Here is a 14191-nt window from a genome sequence, read left to right on the forward strand (position 1 = left end):
AGGATCACGTATTCTAATTATATTTACAAGACAAGCTCGTAATGTCAAGTCTGTTAGAGTCAATGGTAAATTTTATCAATAACATCTTAGTCTTTTGCCGTCCCTCCCCAGCCCCAACAAACTTGGGGAGCTGGTGAGAAAGCAGGGTTTTCGGGTGGGTTATGCAAAAATTAGTGAAGTTTAGCCTTCGAGAAAAGTCTACGGTAAAATAATCTTTTTTCGGATTTTTTCTTTTTTAGCTGAGGGAGCAAATATAACTAAAGTGTTGGCTCCCAAACTCAACTAAACCTAACAGTAAGGTGTGCTCCACCCCCCTCAACCCCACTAACTAAACAGAGCCTGTGTCCCCTCGATCCCCCAACCTAACCTAACGGGGGAGTTATGCTGCCCCCCACTAACCTAACTTAACCAAATCTAACCTCATCTTCCCTTAATCTAACCTAACCTAACCTAACACCCCTCACTCCCTCAAAGCTAGCCTAACCTTACAGGGGAACTCTTCCCCCCTTGATGTCCCCAAAACTAACCTAACATAGGGGCTGTGCCATCTTGACCCCCTTGTTTAATTATATACATACTCATATAAATCAATTTGCATTATTATCTGCATCAGTACATTATCAACATTGTACTTGTTGCAGGGGAGCCACCCTAAAGATGTGGAGATCACCGATGAACACCCCAAGAGTCTCCTGCTGCAGAAACATGCGGACTACATCCTCAGCTACACCAAGAAGAAGGAGGACTATGTATGTTTCTACTGATGGTTGTGCACATAACACGTTCTTGCCAACTTTCTTCCACTCATTCACTACCCTGTTTGAGAATTAATTTTTGCCTTTCTTAAATCTATTTCTGTCTAGTTTACCAGCATTCATACATATTCTAACTCAGTCATGGATTAAAAAGAACCTGATTTATTTCTCATTAACTTACTGTACCAGCATTCATATAAATTTCAACTTGTTTGTGAACTAAAAAGAACCTTATTTTATTTCTGTCTAACTTACCAGCATTCATACACATTCTAACTCATTCCTGGACTAAAAGAATCTTATTTATTTCTGTCTAGCTTATCAGCATTCATCCACATTCTAACTCATTCCAAATTAAAACAACCTTATTCATGTTGCAGGGAGTGCTATGTGTACTCCTGATGGCTTCTTGCAGCTACCCTAATGTTCTTATGTTCCTGTATCCCGTGGCAGGAGTACACCATGACCGAACACTTCCGCATGTCTGGGATGTACTGGGGCCTCACCGCCATGGACATCCTGAGCCAGCTGGACAAGATGAGCCGCACAGAGGTGGTTGAGTTCATCCGCCAGTGTCAGGACGCAGAGTCAGGTGGCTTCTCCCCGAGTCTGGGCCATGACCCCCACCTTCTCTTCACCCTCAGTGCTGTGCAGGTGGGTATGGCTGGCTGGTATAAACTGATATTTTCCATTCATCTAAATTCATGATGTTTCAAAGTCTAGATTTTTTTAGGATATTCTGTTGTCATTTTTTTTTTTCTTCTTCTTCTTAGTGGTAAAACACAAAAGCCTTAGATTAATGTTGTACGTACATAATTCTGTATATCAGAATAATATTATCAGCATATTCAGTGATGCTTATTTTACTTATGATATGTGCTGTAGTATTTATTAGTTACCAGTATGATTATTTTCATTAAAACATGACTCTCATCAGAAGTAAAGGTGTGTGTGTGTGTGTGTGTGTGTGTGTGTGTGTGTGTGTGTGTGTGTGTGTGTGTGTGTGTGTGTGTGTGTGTGTCCGCGTGTGTGTCCCAAGTTCTGGAAAAAAAATCCTAACTCCTGAACACCTTTGGTTCCAAAGAGTTCTTGATCTGTATGTAATTAATGTAGTTTACCTGTGTGGCTGAAGGTTGCTGAGTGAATGACAGAGAAATCAATGACAAGTTTGTATAGGAGAGAATTATGGACAAAAGCAGGGTCAACCATATGACCAATGCAACACACCACAACAGCTGTAGGAGTGAAATATTGAAATTGTTGTGAAGATAAGTCTCTTGAAACTTCCCCCTTGCAAGTGTTCAAGTCACAGGAAGGAGGAAATGCAGAAGCAGACAGGAGTTCCAGAGTTTTATTGTTGTATTTTGATCCTGAGCTTCGCCTTCCCTGCAGATCCTGGTGATGCTGGAGGCCACGGAGGAGGTGAGCGTGGAGGGCGTGGTGCGGTACGTCAGCAGCCTGCAGAATGAGGACGGCTCCTTCTCAGGTGACAAGTGGGGGGAGGTGGACACACGCTTCTCCTTCTGTGCCGTGGCCTGTCTGGCGCTGCTGGTGGGTGTATTTATTTATTTATTTATTTATCATTTATTTATTTATTTATTTATTTATTTTATTTTTTGTTATTTTTATTTTTTTTTTTTTTTTTTTTACCCAGGAGAGGCACCAGACAAGGGCAACAAAATCTATAAGAAAAAAAGCCCCACTGAGGTTCCGGTCCCAAAACAGTCAAGAGCAGTCATCCAAAATTAAAGGATACTGAATGTCTGTCTGTCTCTCTGTCTATATACCATGCTGGCTGTCTCACATTGGCTGGCCCAAACAAAACATTGCACTCATGCACACATTTTTCACACCAGTACTAGTTTATTCTTAAATTTTCTGAAGTAGTCTGTGTGACGTTTTCTCTCTCTCTCTCTCTCTCTCTCTCCTTCCTGCCGTGGTTTCATATCTTTCTCTCCTTCCTCCCATGGTTTTATTTCTCTCCTTCCTCCTACCTGAACATAATCTACCTTTATTTCATTTCTCTATTTCCTTTCTGCCTTTCCTTCTCTCTTTCTTCCTACCTGACCATCATCTGCCTCTATTTAATTTCCCTTTCTCCTTTCTGCCTTTTTTCCCTCTTCCTCATCTACCTTTATTTAATTTCCCTCTCCTTCCTGCCTTTTCTTCCCTCTCTTTTTCCTGCTGGCTTGGCATCATCTCTATCCTCTCTCATTGTCCAACAGAAGCGACTGGAATCCCTGAACCTGGACAAAGCCGTGGAGTTTGTGATGCGCTGCCAAAATGTGGACGGAGGCTTTGGCACACGGCCCGGCTCAGAGAGTCATGCTGGCCAGATTTACTGCTGTCTGGGGCTGCTCTCCATTGCAGGTGTGTGCATATTGGTACCTTGTCTTGTCTATCAAAAATCTACTGTCTGATATTCTGTTTGTTGTTGCTGTTACTGTCTGTGTTTTGAGTTTTTAATTCTGTGGTTGTCTCTCCGAAGATCAAGTTAATATGCTATTATTGTGTGTGTGTGTGTGTGTGTGTGTGTGTGTTTTTTTTTTTTTTTTTTTTTTTTTTTATATAAATACTATGGTTGTCTCTTCTGTGATGTGGCTTACCTGTGGCAGTTGTGAAAAGTTGTCTCTCATGGTATTGAGGTCTATTATACATACTACAAGTGATGCCAGACCAGCACTAGGCCTAAATCATTCCTGTTTATTGCTATGTAGATCTAACTTTGCCCTTGTTTACATCAAGATACTGTTGAGAAAATTGTAACCTGGTATAAGGCTGAGGGATGGAAATGAAAAACTGTGTGTGTGTGTGTGTGTGTGTGTGTGTGTGTGTGTGTCAGTTTGTTTGTTTGTTTATCTGAATATTAATACTTCTTTATGCTGTCAGAATAGTTTTCATTTTTTCATGCATTCCTTATACCAGATTAGTTTTTTTCCATTAGTACATATAGATACAATTGCTGCTGTGTAACAAAAAAAAAAAAAAAATAGCATGAAAAAATCCCCTCTGCCAGGCCAGCTGCACCAAGTGAATGGGGACCTACTGGGGTGGTGGCTCTGTGAACGGCAGCTGCCCTCTGGTGGTCTCAACGGGCGGCCGGAGAAGCTGCCTGACGTGTGCTACTCCTGGTGGGTGCTGGCATCCCTCAGCATGCTGGGCCGCCTCCACTGGATCAACTCTGCCAAGATGCGCCTCTTCATCATGGCCACACAGGTATTCAAACACACACACACACACATTTATACTTTATATTCACACCAAGAGAAGTTTGCATTGCGAGTAGTTGTACATGTAATCAAAATCCTGCAGTGTTTCCAAGAGTGAGGGTATTGATGCAACACACCTAATATAATGCCTCTTCAACCAGGATCCCGAGACTGGAGGCTTCACAGACCGGCCAGGAGACATGGTTGACCTCTACCACACACTCTTTGGTCTGGCCGGGTTGTCGCTGCTGGGGGAGACGGGCCTCAAGGAAATCAACCCTGTGTTCTGCATGCCCCAGTACATCATGACACGGCTTGGAATCTCAGTGCAAATTGTATCGCCGTGAAGGAGGGTGTTCTAACCTGCTTGTGGTATCTACATAGCATATACTGTACACTGTGATTGGGGGCTGAGGAGTGTTTTGTACAGAACGTTCTTGATTTGTACAAGGATATGTTATGAATGAGTGCCTAATGTGGGTTTGCATTTGATTATATGTGAAATGAGAGGAATTTATCAAACAGTTTGGCTAAATTATCTCATTGGGATTTCTGGTAAATGCTGGTATGTAAAATTTTGTATATACGAGTATTTTGAATTATATTTATTGATTAGGGGAACAAATATTTAAAATTTGCAAATTCTAACCTTGTATAAATCAAGAAACTGCTGTCATGTTAGGCAATTTTTTTGTGGGAGTTAATTTTGTTTCAATTTGTTATAAGAAAATTTTTGTTACATATTTTTCCATGTTTGTAACTTTTAATAGAACAACTTCAAGACTTCATACAAATTCTGGTGGTATTTCTATCATTTAGTAAGTTGTAAAAATTACTGGATTATTCATTTAATACACATAGGTAGAAAGTATGTAGTTTTCCTCAACATTCACAAAGCCTTGAAACAACTCTGGCCAGGGTCTAATAAAACCAGCCAGACACATATGATTGTACTGAATGCAAGTTTGAATGGTGCATAAATGGATGCATGGCACACATTACTGGCAGTTTATTTTACCATAAAACCTACACTGTCTAGTGAGTCATTCAAGTATTTATTCCTTGGCTTAAAGATGGAGACATGGCTTTACTTTAAGGCATTGCAAGTGATAAATGTAATAACATGCTGTGAAACTCTGTGAGAAACTCATCTAAAAAGTAACCACGAGAGGAAATAATGGGGATCATACTTCTGATGGGAAACTGAAGAAATGATCCCACATCACCACATCACTGTAACATCACCACATCAGAATCACCAAAGATCAAATGGACTTTTGGTTCCGTCACTACATCAGCACATTATTATGATGTCGCTGGTTTCCTTCACTCTACATTCTAGTCAGTGATTATGACAGCTGGTGGCAAACTGGGTGATGAAGAAAATTAATAGTAAAGTAAAAATGGTCCCTGACAAGACACAGTGAGTTACAACCAGTTGATAAACACTCCCATGATCTATAGTCTATACCCTTCTGTAGTTTGTGGGCAACTTACTTTTAGCAACAGACCTTATCTAAGGAAAAGTATTGTTAACAGTTTCATGGGACTTGTCACATATGAAAAATATATATATATATATATATATATATATATATATATATATATATATATATATATATATATATATATATATATATATACTATAGTGCTGTAATCTCTCCTTGACCAACTACCATTAATAAATTGACATACATACCATAAAACTTCCTTCAATGCTGAGTTCCAGAACTGTATGACAAGGTTTCCTACTTATTTTAGTTTTCACTTTCAGGATAAGGAATATGTAGCATGGCTTCTCAGGAAATGTGCTGACCATTCATGTTTGTTCCAATGTGATTTTATGAAAATTTTTCAGGAAATGAAACTTTTTTTTTTTTTTAACAAAGTATAACTACAGAGTAGACTTGGCATGTTGTTTTGCTCATACCTTGTTTAGGCCGAAAAAAAAGTGCTGATTGTTATGATAATTTAAAATTTCCACTATTTTGGACCAATTCAAGGGTACAAGTGGCACAGCCTCAATCTCAAAGGCTACATATACCATGTTCATAACTGACTTTTAAGCTACTCCACAAATCAGACAACTGATTTTATCTACTTTCTTTCCTGTGACAAGGAGACCAAATATTTGCCAACACAGTGTCCCCAGAAACAAAAACCCTCAACATTACCCTTCCATGAAGGTAAGATGGTGCCCTCTGAGCACATCCCAAAACATGACTGAAAGATACCACAACCATTCTTGTCTCCAACTTATTCCCTGCTTATTCTACTACAAAGCACAGCAGGATCCACCATCTATTCCCCTTAATAACCATTGTGACACCATTCTGAACAGCATGGTAAATTTGCCACCATAACAGATCAACTTCACATTCAATATAAAAAACATTATTTTCACCTCCTCAAAAACCTGTAAATGGATTTAAACATTCCCTTAGAGATGCTTAGGTCCAAATGACAGCTGTTGCTGTACTTTGCTCACTGAAACAGCTGCCACCACCTGTGACGTAACAGATAAGAACTAAAAGGAGCTGAAGCTCTCCTTATATCCAATTCATGAAATGTTGCCTTGTTATTCAAGATATAAACAATTTCTTAAAGACATGGAGTATTTTGCTTCTTTCCAAGTACAATGTAACATAAATACTCTGATCTCCTTTAACTTGTGAACTGAAACAGAACATTCTGTTAACTGATAGGTCATTACACTACTCTTACTGGAATATGTACAATTACAGGGAGGAGTTACTAAACATCTGATTAAATATATACATAGTCTATGGTGGCAGCAGAAATCACTGTCATCATATATTTATTTTTGTCATCATATACAAAGACTAATGAGTGCTTGAAGAGAAGGGCACCAGCTTCTCTTCAGTAAAGGACCTTCATGTCTGATTTGGTAATGCAGGCTGAGGAGTGCTGAGGTCCACCACAGGTTAAGGCAGTGTTCAGAAACTCCACTGACAATGTACACCACACTGCATAATCTTTAACCTTTAACCCGCGCGCTGCCGGCCACTTTTATCCTAAACCAACCCGTGCTGCCAGCCAATTTTGCATATTTTTTTTATGCTTTCAAAAATCCTAAACCATGTATAATGAAAACACGAGAAAAAGTCATCTTAGAAAGTAAAAAAACAAAAATCACCTGAGAAGTTGTCTGATGTTGGCGTGCTATGGTGTGATGCTGATACTCGTAGTGTGCTTGGTGCTATCGATTTTTGATCAACACCAGTATTCGTAAATGATGTTATGTCACCTTGGTAATGGATTATTTGTTTATATATTACATAACAACACTATCAATATGCATAGCCTACGCATAGGTAGGCTACTCGTATGATGGTAGTGGTTGGTACATTTTTACCGCACTGCCGCATCGCTGACGAAGAGTAGGCTTCTTGAAATGCTTTTGCATATATGGTTGTATATTTTCAGCTGTGTTTGCCATGAATACAGTTTTATCAAACACATATGAGTCACTTTAGTAATGCAAAAGCATGTGATATTCTTTGAAGCAGGGCATAATGCACAACCCTACATCACACTCAGTACACTGAAATCGTGAGTCAGTGCGCTTCCGAGGACGTCTGCTTGTGTGGCTACATACATGACATCTCCTCTGTACATACCGTCCATTCTCATTTCTTGGTACACTCTCTGGGAAGTGACGAGCGGTGAGTCTAAGCGGGGAATCTGCTGAGCTTCTGTTCAGGCTTTGAGATGGTCTCTCCTTGCCGTATTTAGCAAAGAGTTCACGGCATACCTCCAGGGCAAACTCTTCCGGAGTGTCCTATTTGCCTGTGACTTCCCTGTGTAGAATGTGAGCATTCAGGACAGAAACATCAAGCAAGTGGAAGAAGAGTTTTTTGTACCACTTTATGGATGGTCTTGCACAATCAATGCTACTTATCATGGCGTCAGATTGGTCAACGAGACGCATGTTGATATTATAATCAACTACACATTCAGGTTTCCAGACATGACGCCGATGTTCATCCTTCCAATCAATGGATTTTGTTCTCAGCACGACAGGCTTGTGTACAGTGAACAGCATATTCACCTCTCGTTTGTCCATCCAAGTGGTAGCAAGGATGTTGTTTTCCTTGAAAAAAATCAACAGCTTCCTCTCCATTTTTCCTACATGATGAGGCATGTGCTTCTGCATCTTCTTCACCATCCCGCATATTCCTGTCTTGTGCTGGAATAGGTAACGTGCGAGTAGAGGACTGGTGTACCAATTGTCAAGGTACATGACATGACCACATCCCAAGTAAGGTTGAACCAGTCGCTTGACAACTGCCCCTGACACCCCCACTTCCCTGTCAAGGTCAATCTCTGTTTGCCCGCCCATGTACATCATCATATCCTGTATGTACCCAGTCTTACAGTCACACATTACAAAAATTTTGAACCCAAATCTGTGACGTTTACTGGCAATATACTGCTTGAATGACAACTGACGAGGGCCTTCCACAGCACTAAGCTCTCATCAATAACAAGGTTTTTGTATGGATAGAAAAGCTGGGAAAATGTACTGCAAAGGTGGTCAAATAGAAGCCTAATTCTCCTCATTTTGTCTGTGCTTTCCCTCTGAACAGGATCATGTATGTCAAAGAAATGAAGACAGGAGAGAATGTAATGAAATCTATTTTGTGATAATACTTTCCCAAACATAGGGGTGAAGGTTAGAGGGTCTATGCACCAGTAATACTATGCACTAGCAATACTTGACTTTTTTACTATTCCCATGAGAATTACAAGACCTATGAAGCAGATGAGTTCATTCAACTCAATATCTTGCCAGAACAACCTTGAATAGGGAGTTTGCACCTTGCCGCCACGTTTGAACCAAGAATACTTGTTGGTAAACAGTAAAATCTTGTTGAAGAGATCAATTAAGAAAATAGATGAGAAGAAATCTAGTCTGGTAGACAAGGCTGATAGTTCAGGAGCTTTGCATCCTGCAGCACTGGCATTCTGAAATTCAGTAAGTGTGGGTACAAAATCATATCCATCTTCCCATACCCATTCCCCAATTTCACCTCTTTCTCCCTGTTCCTGTAGTGAAAGTGTGACTGGTGGTGAGGGTGGTGGTGGTGATGAGGTGGTAAGACTGGTGGTGCCAGGGCCTCCTGTGTTACAGGCTTGTGAGTCACGCTGTGTTGTTACCCGGCATTTGCTGGACTTTGATATTTTCTCTCCCTTTCTCTTACTTCTTCCACCTGCCATCATTGTGCTCGAGGTAGAAGGCTGAACTGATGGTGTTGATGGAGTGAGGGTTGGTGGTGAATCATATGAAGTTGAAGGATGAGCAATAGCTGGGGTGATAGGGGAGATGCCAAAGGATGTTTGTGGTAAGGGAGCGCATTGTTCATTCGCATCTGTTGCAGGTCTCATTTTGCTGTCACCAACAAAACCCTTTCCTTTCATGTCAAGTGGGGTTCCAAGCCAACCCAATCCTGAAGGAAAGTCATCATCATCAAAAAGCAGCATTCGCTGTGCAGTGGCTGGCATTGTGTTCGTGCCTGTACCTCTGTATGTATCATAACGCCTTTTTCTTGGTGAGGGAATCTCTTCCTCACTATCAGTGCTTTCACTCAGCTGTACATAGTCTTTGTCATGTACAGAATCATCATCAGACATGTCTGATAACATTTCATCACTACTAGAAGAAAGTAAAGCAGAGATAATCTCGTCATCACACAACCCACGGCGGCGCGCCATGACTGCTTCCTGTGGTGGTTGTACAAGCTCTCACGAGTCTGACGTGATCGCCGTGCCACGCGCCGCCTGGGGGCCACTCAAGGAGCATACCAACAAACTAACACATTCAGTGCGTAGAGTGGAGCTTGGAGTATACTTAGTGTGATTTTTATAAAGTTATTTAGACAAATAAACATACTAGAATTTTTATTAGATTGCCGCTGTGAATGTACGGCGGTGGCACTGAGCGCGGGTAAGCTAGATGCCATAAATTTACGGCGGTGGCACTGCGCGGGTTAAAGCACTTCCCCGAGACCTGAATGACAAAAACTATACATTAATACAACACGTGTATTATGGACTGTGGCCTCATGAAGCAGCCTCAGCCTTCTCTTCCTTAGCACTGGACCTACGGCTACGCCACGCTGTCATGTATGACCTGGGATGGATGGGAAGCAGCCCCGACAGACCTAGAAAGAAGACAGAGGACTTTGATATAACAAACAAATTTGTGGATAGGGATGAAAAGTGGAAATAGGTTGGTATATTTTATACAGAGACTACCACATGTAGGCCTGATGGCTTTTTGCAGCTTCCTTTATTTTCTTATGTTATTATATCTAACCACGCCACCAACCAGTAATCTTAAAGAACATAACACTACCATACACTCACATCTCATTAGAAAGTTAGAAGCTGTGAAATAATTGCAGCAAAGATCTCAATTTTCTGAATATTATCTTAGATACTTTTACTCTAAACACTACTGCACTATTGCTTAATGATATCAACTGACTAGTGTTCTCCTCTCTCCTTATATACAATACATCACATAAGAGTGTAGAAGTCTTAGATAAGCATGGATGCCTAAATTGGTGAGATAAGCCTGGACACACTCACCCAGCAGAACAGCACAGCTTGTAGAGATGCCAGCACCCTGGCCAATCCAGTGGTTGATGCGCTCAGTGTTGAGAGCCACCAGCTTCTCCCCGTGCACATTTACCATCGGATCATATGTGCCTAGCTGCTCAATTACGTGCCCCTGGCGTGGTGTTCTTTTCTGTGGTAAGTAGAAAGTCATATGCTTTTGGAGAGGAGTGACAGTAAGCTAAAACAAATTCAGTACTTTTCTCTGTAATCAATAGCACACTATAGACTGAAGCTCATGTTTTGTAAAAGGCTACAATGTAGAAGTTTCCCCTAATTTTGGATGGGCAATTACTACAACAATATTTTTTTAAAGTCACAAATCACCAAACATGATCAATATTTTTTTATTATTATTTATTTATTTATTTATTTATTTATTTATTATTCTTATTTTATATTTTTTATTTATTTTATTTATTTTTTTTTTTTTTTGCATCACACAAACAATATATTCAGCACAAATTACACCATTTAGTACTTCTACTCAATAAACATGACAAGCAATTATATAGCTGCACTTTCTATGTTTTTGATAACATGTTGCACAACAATGGAGATCTATCATTTCAAAAGAGTACCTACACCCGTGCAGTGTAGGTTAGAGCAGTGTGGTACTGTACGAGTATATCATCAATTTGGCATCTTGTTTTCTTTAGGATTAAGTGACAACTGAAATGCATTGCACTTCAAGACCTTATTGAAACATCTCATGCAAGTATATATATATATATATATATATATATATATATATATATATATATATATATATATATATATATATATATATATATATATATATATACACAATGTGCACTCATCTTGAGGTTGTGCAACAGGAATCAGTGTCAAAATACAGAGCAATTAGGAGGAAAAATGTGTACACTGTTCTTGGTTGCAACTTAACTTCTAGTATTACTAATTCACGATACATCGGGAATCCACCATGTCCTGCTCTTACCCGCATGACAACAATGTGGTAGAAGGGTCTGTTTGTACATCCATGGTAGGCAAACCTGATGACCTTGGCAGCTCTTTGCCCCACCACAGCTCCCCCGGCAGCAGGGAATGGCATTCTCTCCTCACACCTGTATGGGGCAGGTGACAACCATTACTTAAGCCAAAATGTTTACTACTGTACAACACAGTTCATTAACAATTTATAGCTGAACATACAGAAGTAAATAAAATCAATTTTACAGTATTCATGTGTAATATACTATGTTGTTTCTTTACTTTGCTGTAACAACTTTTTATTTTTTCATTTGCTTTGTCTCTAGCCTTCACGTTTGTATTCAATAATCTTTGAATCCTGGCATACTGTCATGATGAAATTATCATTATCATCATTATCATTACTAATATTGTATTATTATTACCTATTATAGTCAGTGTCATACATGATTAGAACTCCTGCCAATATGAGCATCACAGTGCTCAACAATAAGATTCAATGCCCAATGTCAATTCAATAATAAATATTCAAATAAAATATAAATAAATAAATCTGAGAGATTTCATCATATAAAATCAACCAAAATGATAATAAAAAAAGGAAAATTAATTAAAATGAAATTAATAGCAAAAAAAGAAAAGAAAAAAATCAATACAAAATTAAGTAACTGAAAAAAATTAAACAAGTCAAACACAATCCCAATTCTACCATTTTTAACCCAAAACTTTATGGGATTTATAACTTTGTAATGCTAACAATCCTGAGGGGCTTCTAACCACATACCTTACTGAGGAGGACAGATGTCAATATCAAATTTGAAGTCCTCCTCATCAAAGTCAGGCAGGTGATGAACGTCAACAAATTCAGGTTTGTGGTCCTTGTCAAAGTGAAGTTTGCAGTTCTTGCTGTCTGAGTCAGGCTGTCTGTCTATGTCAACAAATTCAGGTTCATAGTCAAGTTTGCAGTCCTCGCTGTCATTCTCCTCCAGCTGATGAAGTAGAGCAGGTTGCCGTGGCCTTGCAGGTTGGGAGTTGGAACAATAAGGGTAAAGTCTGGCAGCCTGAATGAGAAAATTGTGCAATTCTGTGCCTTCACTTTCTTTGAGGAACAGATACTTCCCAAGATGCTGCATGAAATACTGAGTACATACACCAGGTCTTCTGATGAACTGTTTAATGTCAAGCCACAGTCTCTTTATATTTTGTGCATAAACATTCTGATTATCAGGGTAAACTAAATTTACACTGTGGTTTATCATCAAATGCTGTAAGTCTTCATCCTCCAGGGCCTTGTACACCTTCCAAACGTCACTGTAAATTATAGAGCCAGCCTTGATGTACTCTTGAATGATGAGAATTAATGATTCTTTACCATGCGGCAACACAGAACCATCGGAGTTCAACAATGGCACAACAAACCATCTGCCTCCTTCTCTCTCTCTCTACCTCCCAGAAGCCAAATGTGTTGAACACCACGCCCTCTAGTGACTGACTGCCTTCTCCTGGCTATCAGGGTCTCATCTACATCACACTCAACTCCAGGGCCCCCAATGGGATCCTGATTGGCTAACCAGTACTTTGTGACTTCCCAATAGAAGGATCACCACACCAAACATGTATTGTACTTAATCTGGGTATTCCTGATACTGCAATGAAGATTCCACGACTCATCCAACCAATCGTGTATGAAGCTGAGGACTTGCCAAGCCTGGAGTTTGGTATTTGAAAGAAAGCTGCCTTTGTACTGGGAAACACTATATACACAAGGACGCTTTTTTTTTTTTAGGTATCTTGTATGTCCCATAACGGCGAAAATGGTGCCCCTTAATACAACATCTTCTTCCACACTTCGGGCAATCAAGGCTGGCTGGGATAACCCCGTGTTTCACGAACACTTCCACGGCTGCGTCATTATCCAGCTACCAGGAACTGATTGTGTTAGAGGTTGCTTTGCAGGACTGACAGATGGATGCACTTGAGAGGGATGCCATTTCCTATAGATTCGTAGTTGACCTCCGCCGCAGTATCCACTCTTGGACACAGCTGAGGGGAGGCCACCAATTGAGATGCTGTATGTCTCGCCTTTTCACCCTCCCTTACCACTAAATATTCCCCCATTTGTGGCTCGACACTTCGGCAGACCCTTACAAGACTGACTAACAGGGGTAGCTACTTACCGTGACAGCCACGCCCCTGCCTGCTATGTTTACTGTGTCTATTGGAGACGTGAAAAGTCCAGTCACCAATCTCTTCCGGAAATTTTGTTCCTGCGGCACCGGTGTATTTACAACATGCTTGACGGAAAAGATGACGGTCTTGCAGCGCACGTCTCTCTCTCTCTCTCTCTCTCTCTCTCTCTCTCCTAGGTGATCATAGATAATTAAATCACCGAGCTCAATCAGTGAATACGTGAACGGTGAAAGTGGAGAGGAGGCTTTATGGAAGTAACCTTAGCCTACTAATTTTCAGACACTATTTTTTACAGGAATTAGCAGTGAAATTCGTGCACTGAACCCTTAGATAAAAACGCTGTCATTTTAATAGTATCTTTTTATATGTATAGATGCTACACTGAGAATAATAATAAGTGCTGTGAGATCCCATAATTGTCACAGGGAGGATATATATCTT

The 14191-nt window shown here is 40.1% G+C and overlaps 2 protein-coding genes across 3 annotated transcripts in view; one reads left to right on the forward strand and one right to left on the reverse strand.

Annotated features, from left to right (window-relative positions):
* Positions 1-4962, forward strand: part of LOC135105116 (geranylgeranyl transferase type-2 subunit beta-like) — a 5281-nt gene extending 319 nt beyond the window's left edge. Inside the window, exons 2-7 of the mRNA XM_064013123.1 lie at positions 642-749; positions 1209-1409; positions 2148-2306; positions 2981-3125; positions 3772-3971; positions 4126-4962. Coding sequence (XP_063869193.1) covers positions 642-749; positions 1209-1409; positions 2148-2306; positions 2981-3125; positions 3772-3971; positions 4126-4311 — 999 coding nt within the window. The 3' untranslated portion in view covers positions 4312-4962. The remainder of the gene's footprint in view (positions 1-641; positions 750-1208; positions 1410-2147; positions 2307-2980; positions 3126-3771; positions 3972-4125) is intronic.
* A 1768-nt stretch (positions 4963-6730) lies between these two features.
* On the reverse strand, positions 6731-14001 carry LOC135105118 (small ribosomal subunit protein bS16m-like). 2 transcript variants are annotated; one of them, XM_064013127.1, is made up of 5 exons: positions 13738-13913; positions 12345-12577; positions 11568-11694; positions 10580-10739; positions 6731-10149 (listed from the first exon to the last, which is right to left on the reverse strand). In XM_064013127.1, exons 3-5 carry the CDS (start codon positions 11679-11681, stop codon positions 10049-10051), a joined length of 375 nt encoding a protein of 124 aa, XP_063869197.1. In that variant the 5' UTR covers positions 11682-11694; positions 12345-12577; positions 13738-13913; the 3' UTR covers positions 6731-10048. The 2 variants fall into 2 exon arrangements, with proteins under 2 accessions (XP_063869197.1, XP_063869196.1); XM_064013126.1 differs by lacking the exon at positions 12345-12577 and having other exon boundaries at positions 13738-14001.
* Between the last annotated feature and the right edge of the window lie 190 nt (positions 14002-14191).

The sequence above is a fragment of the Scylla paramamosain genome, chromosome 11 (genome assembly GCF_035594125.1).
Source record: "Scylla paramamosain isolate STU-SP2022 chromosome 11, ASM3559412v1, whole genome shotgun sequence".
Classification (NCBI taxonomy): domain Eukaryota; kingdom Metazoa; phylum Arthropoda; class Malacostraca; order Decapoda; family Portunidae; genus Scylla; species Scylla paramamosain.

Excerpts from the sequence above, each read along its gene's own strand:
- LOC135105118 (XM_064013126.1), bottom strand. The coding sequence starts at position 11,681 with ATGCCATTCCCTGCTGCCGGGGGAGCTGTGGTGGGGCAAAGAGCTGCC. Across the intron at positions 10,740-11,567 it reads ACCACATTGTTGTCATGCGG|AAAAGAACACCACGCCAGGG; the intron begins GTAAGAGCAGGA and ends TACTTACCACAG. Across the intron at positions 10,150-10,579 it reads AAGCTGTGCTGTTCTGCTGG|GTCTGTCGGGGCTGCTTCCC; the intron begins GTGAGTGTGTCC and ends TCTTCTTTCTAG.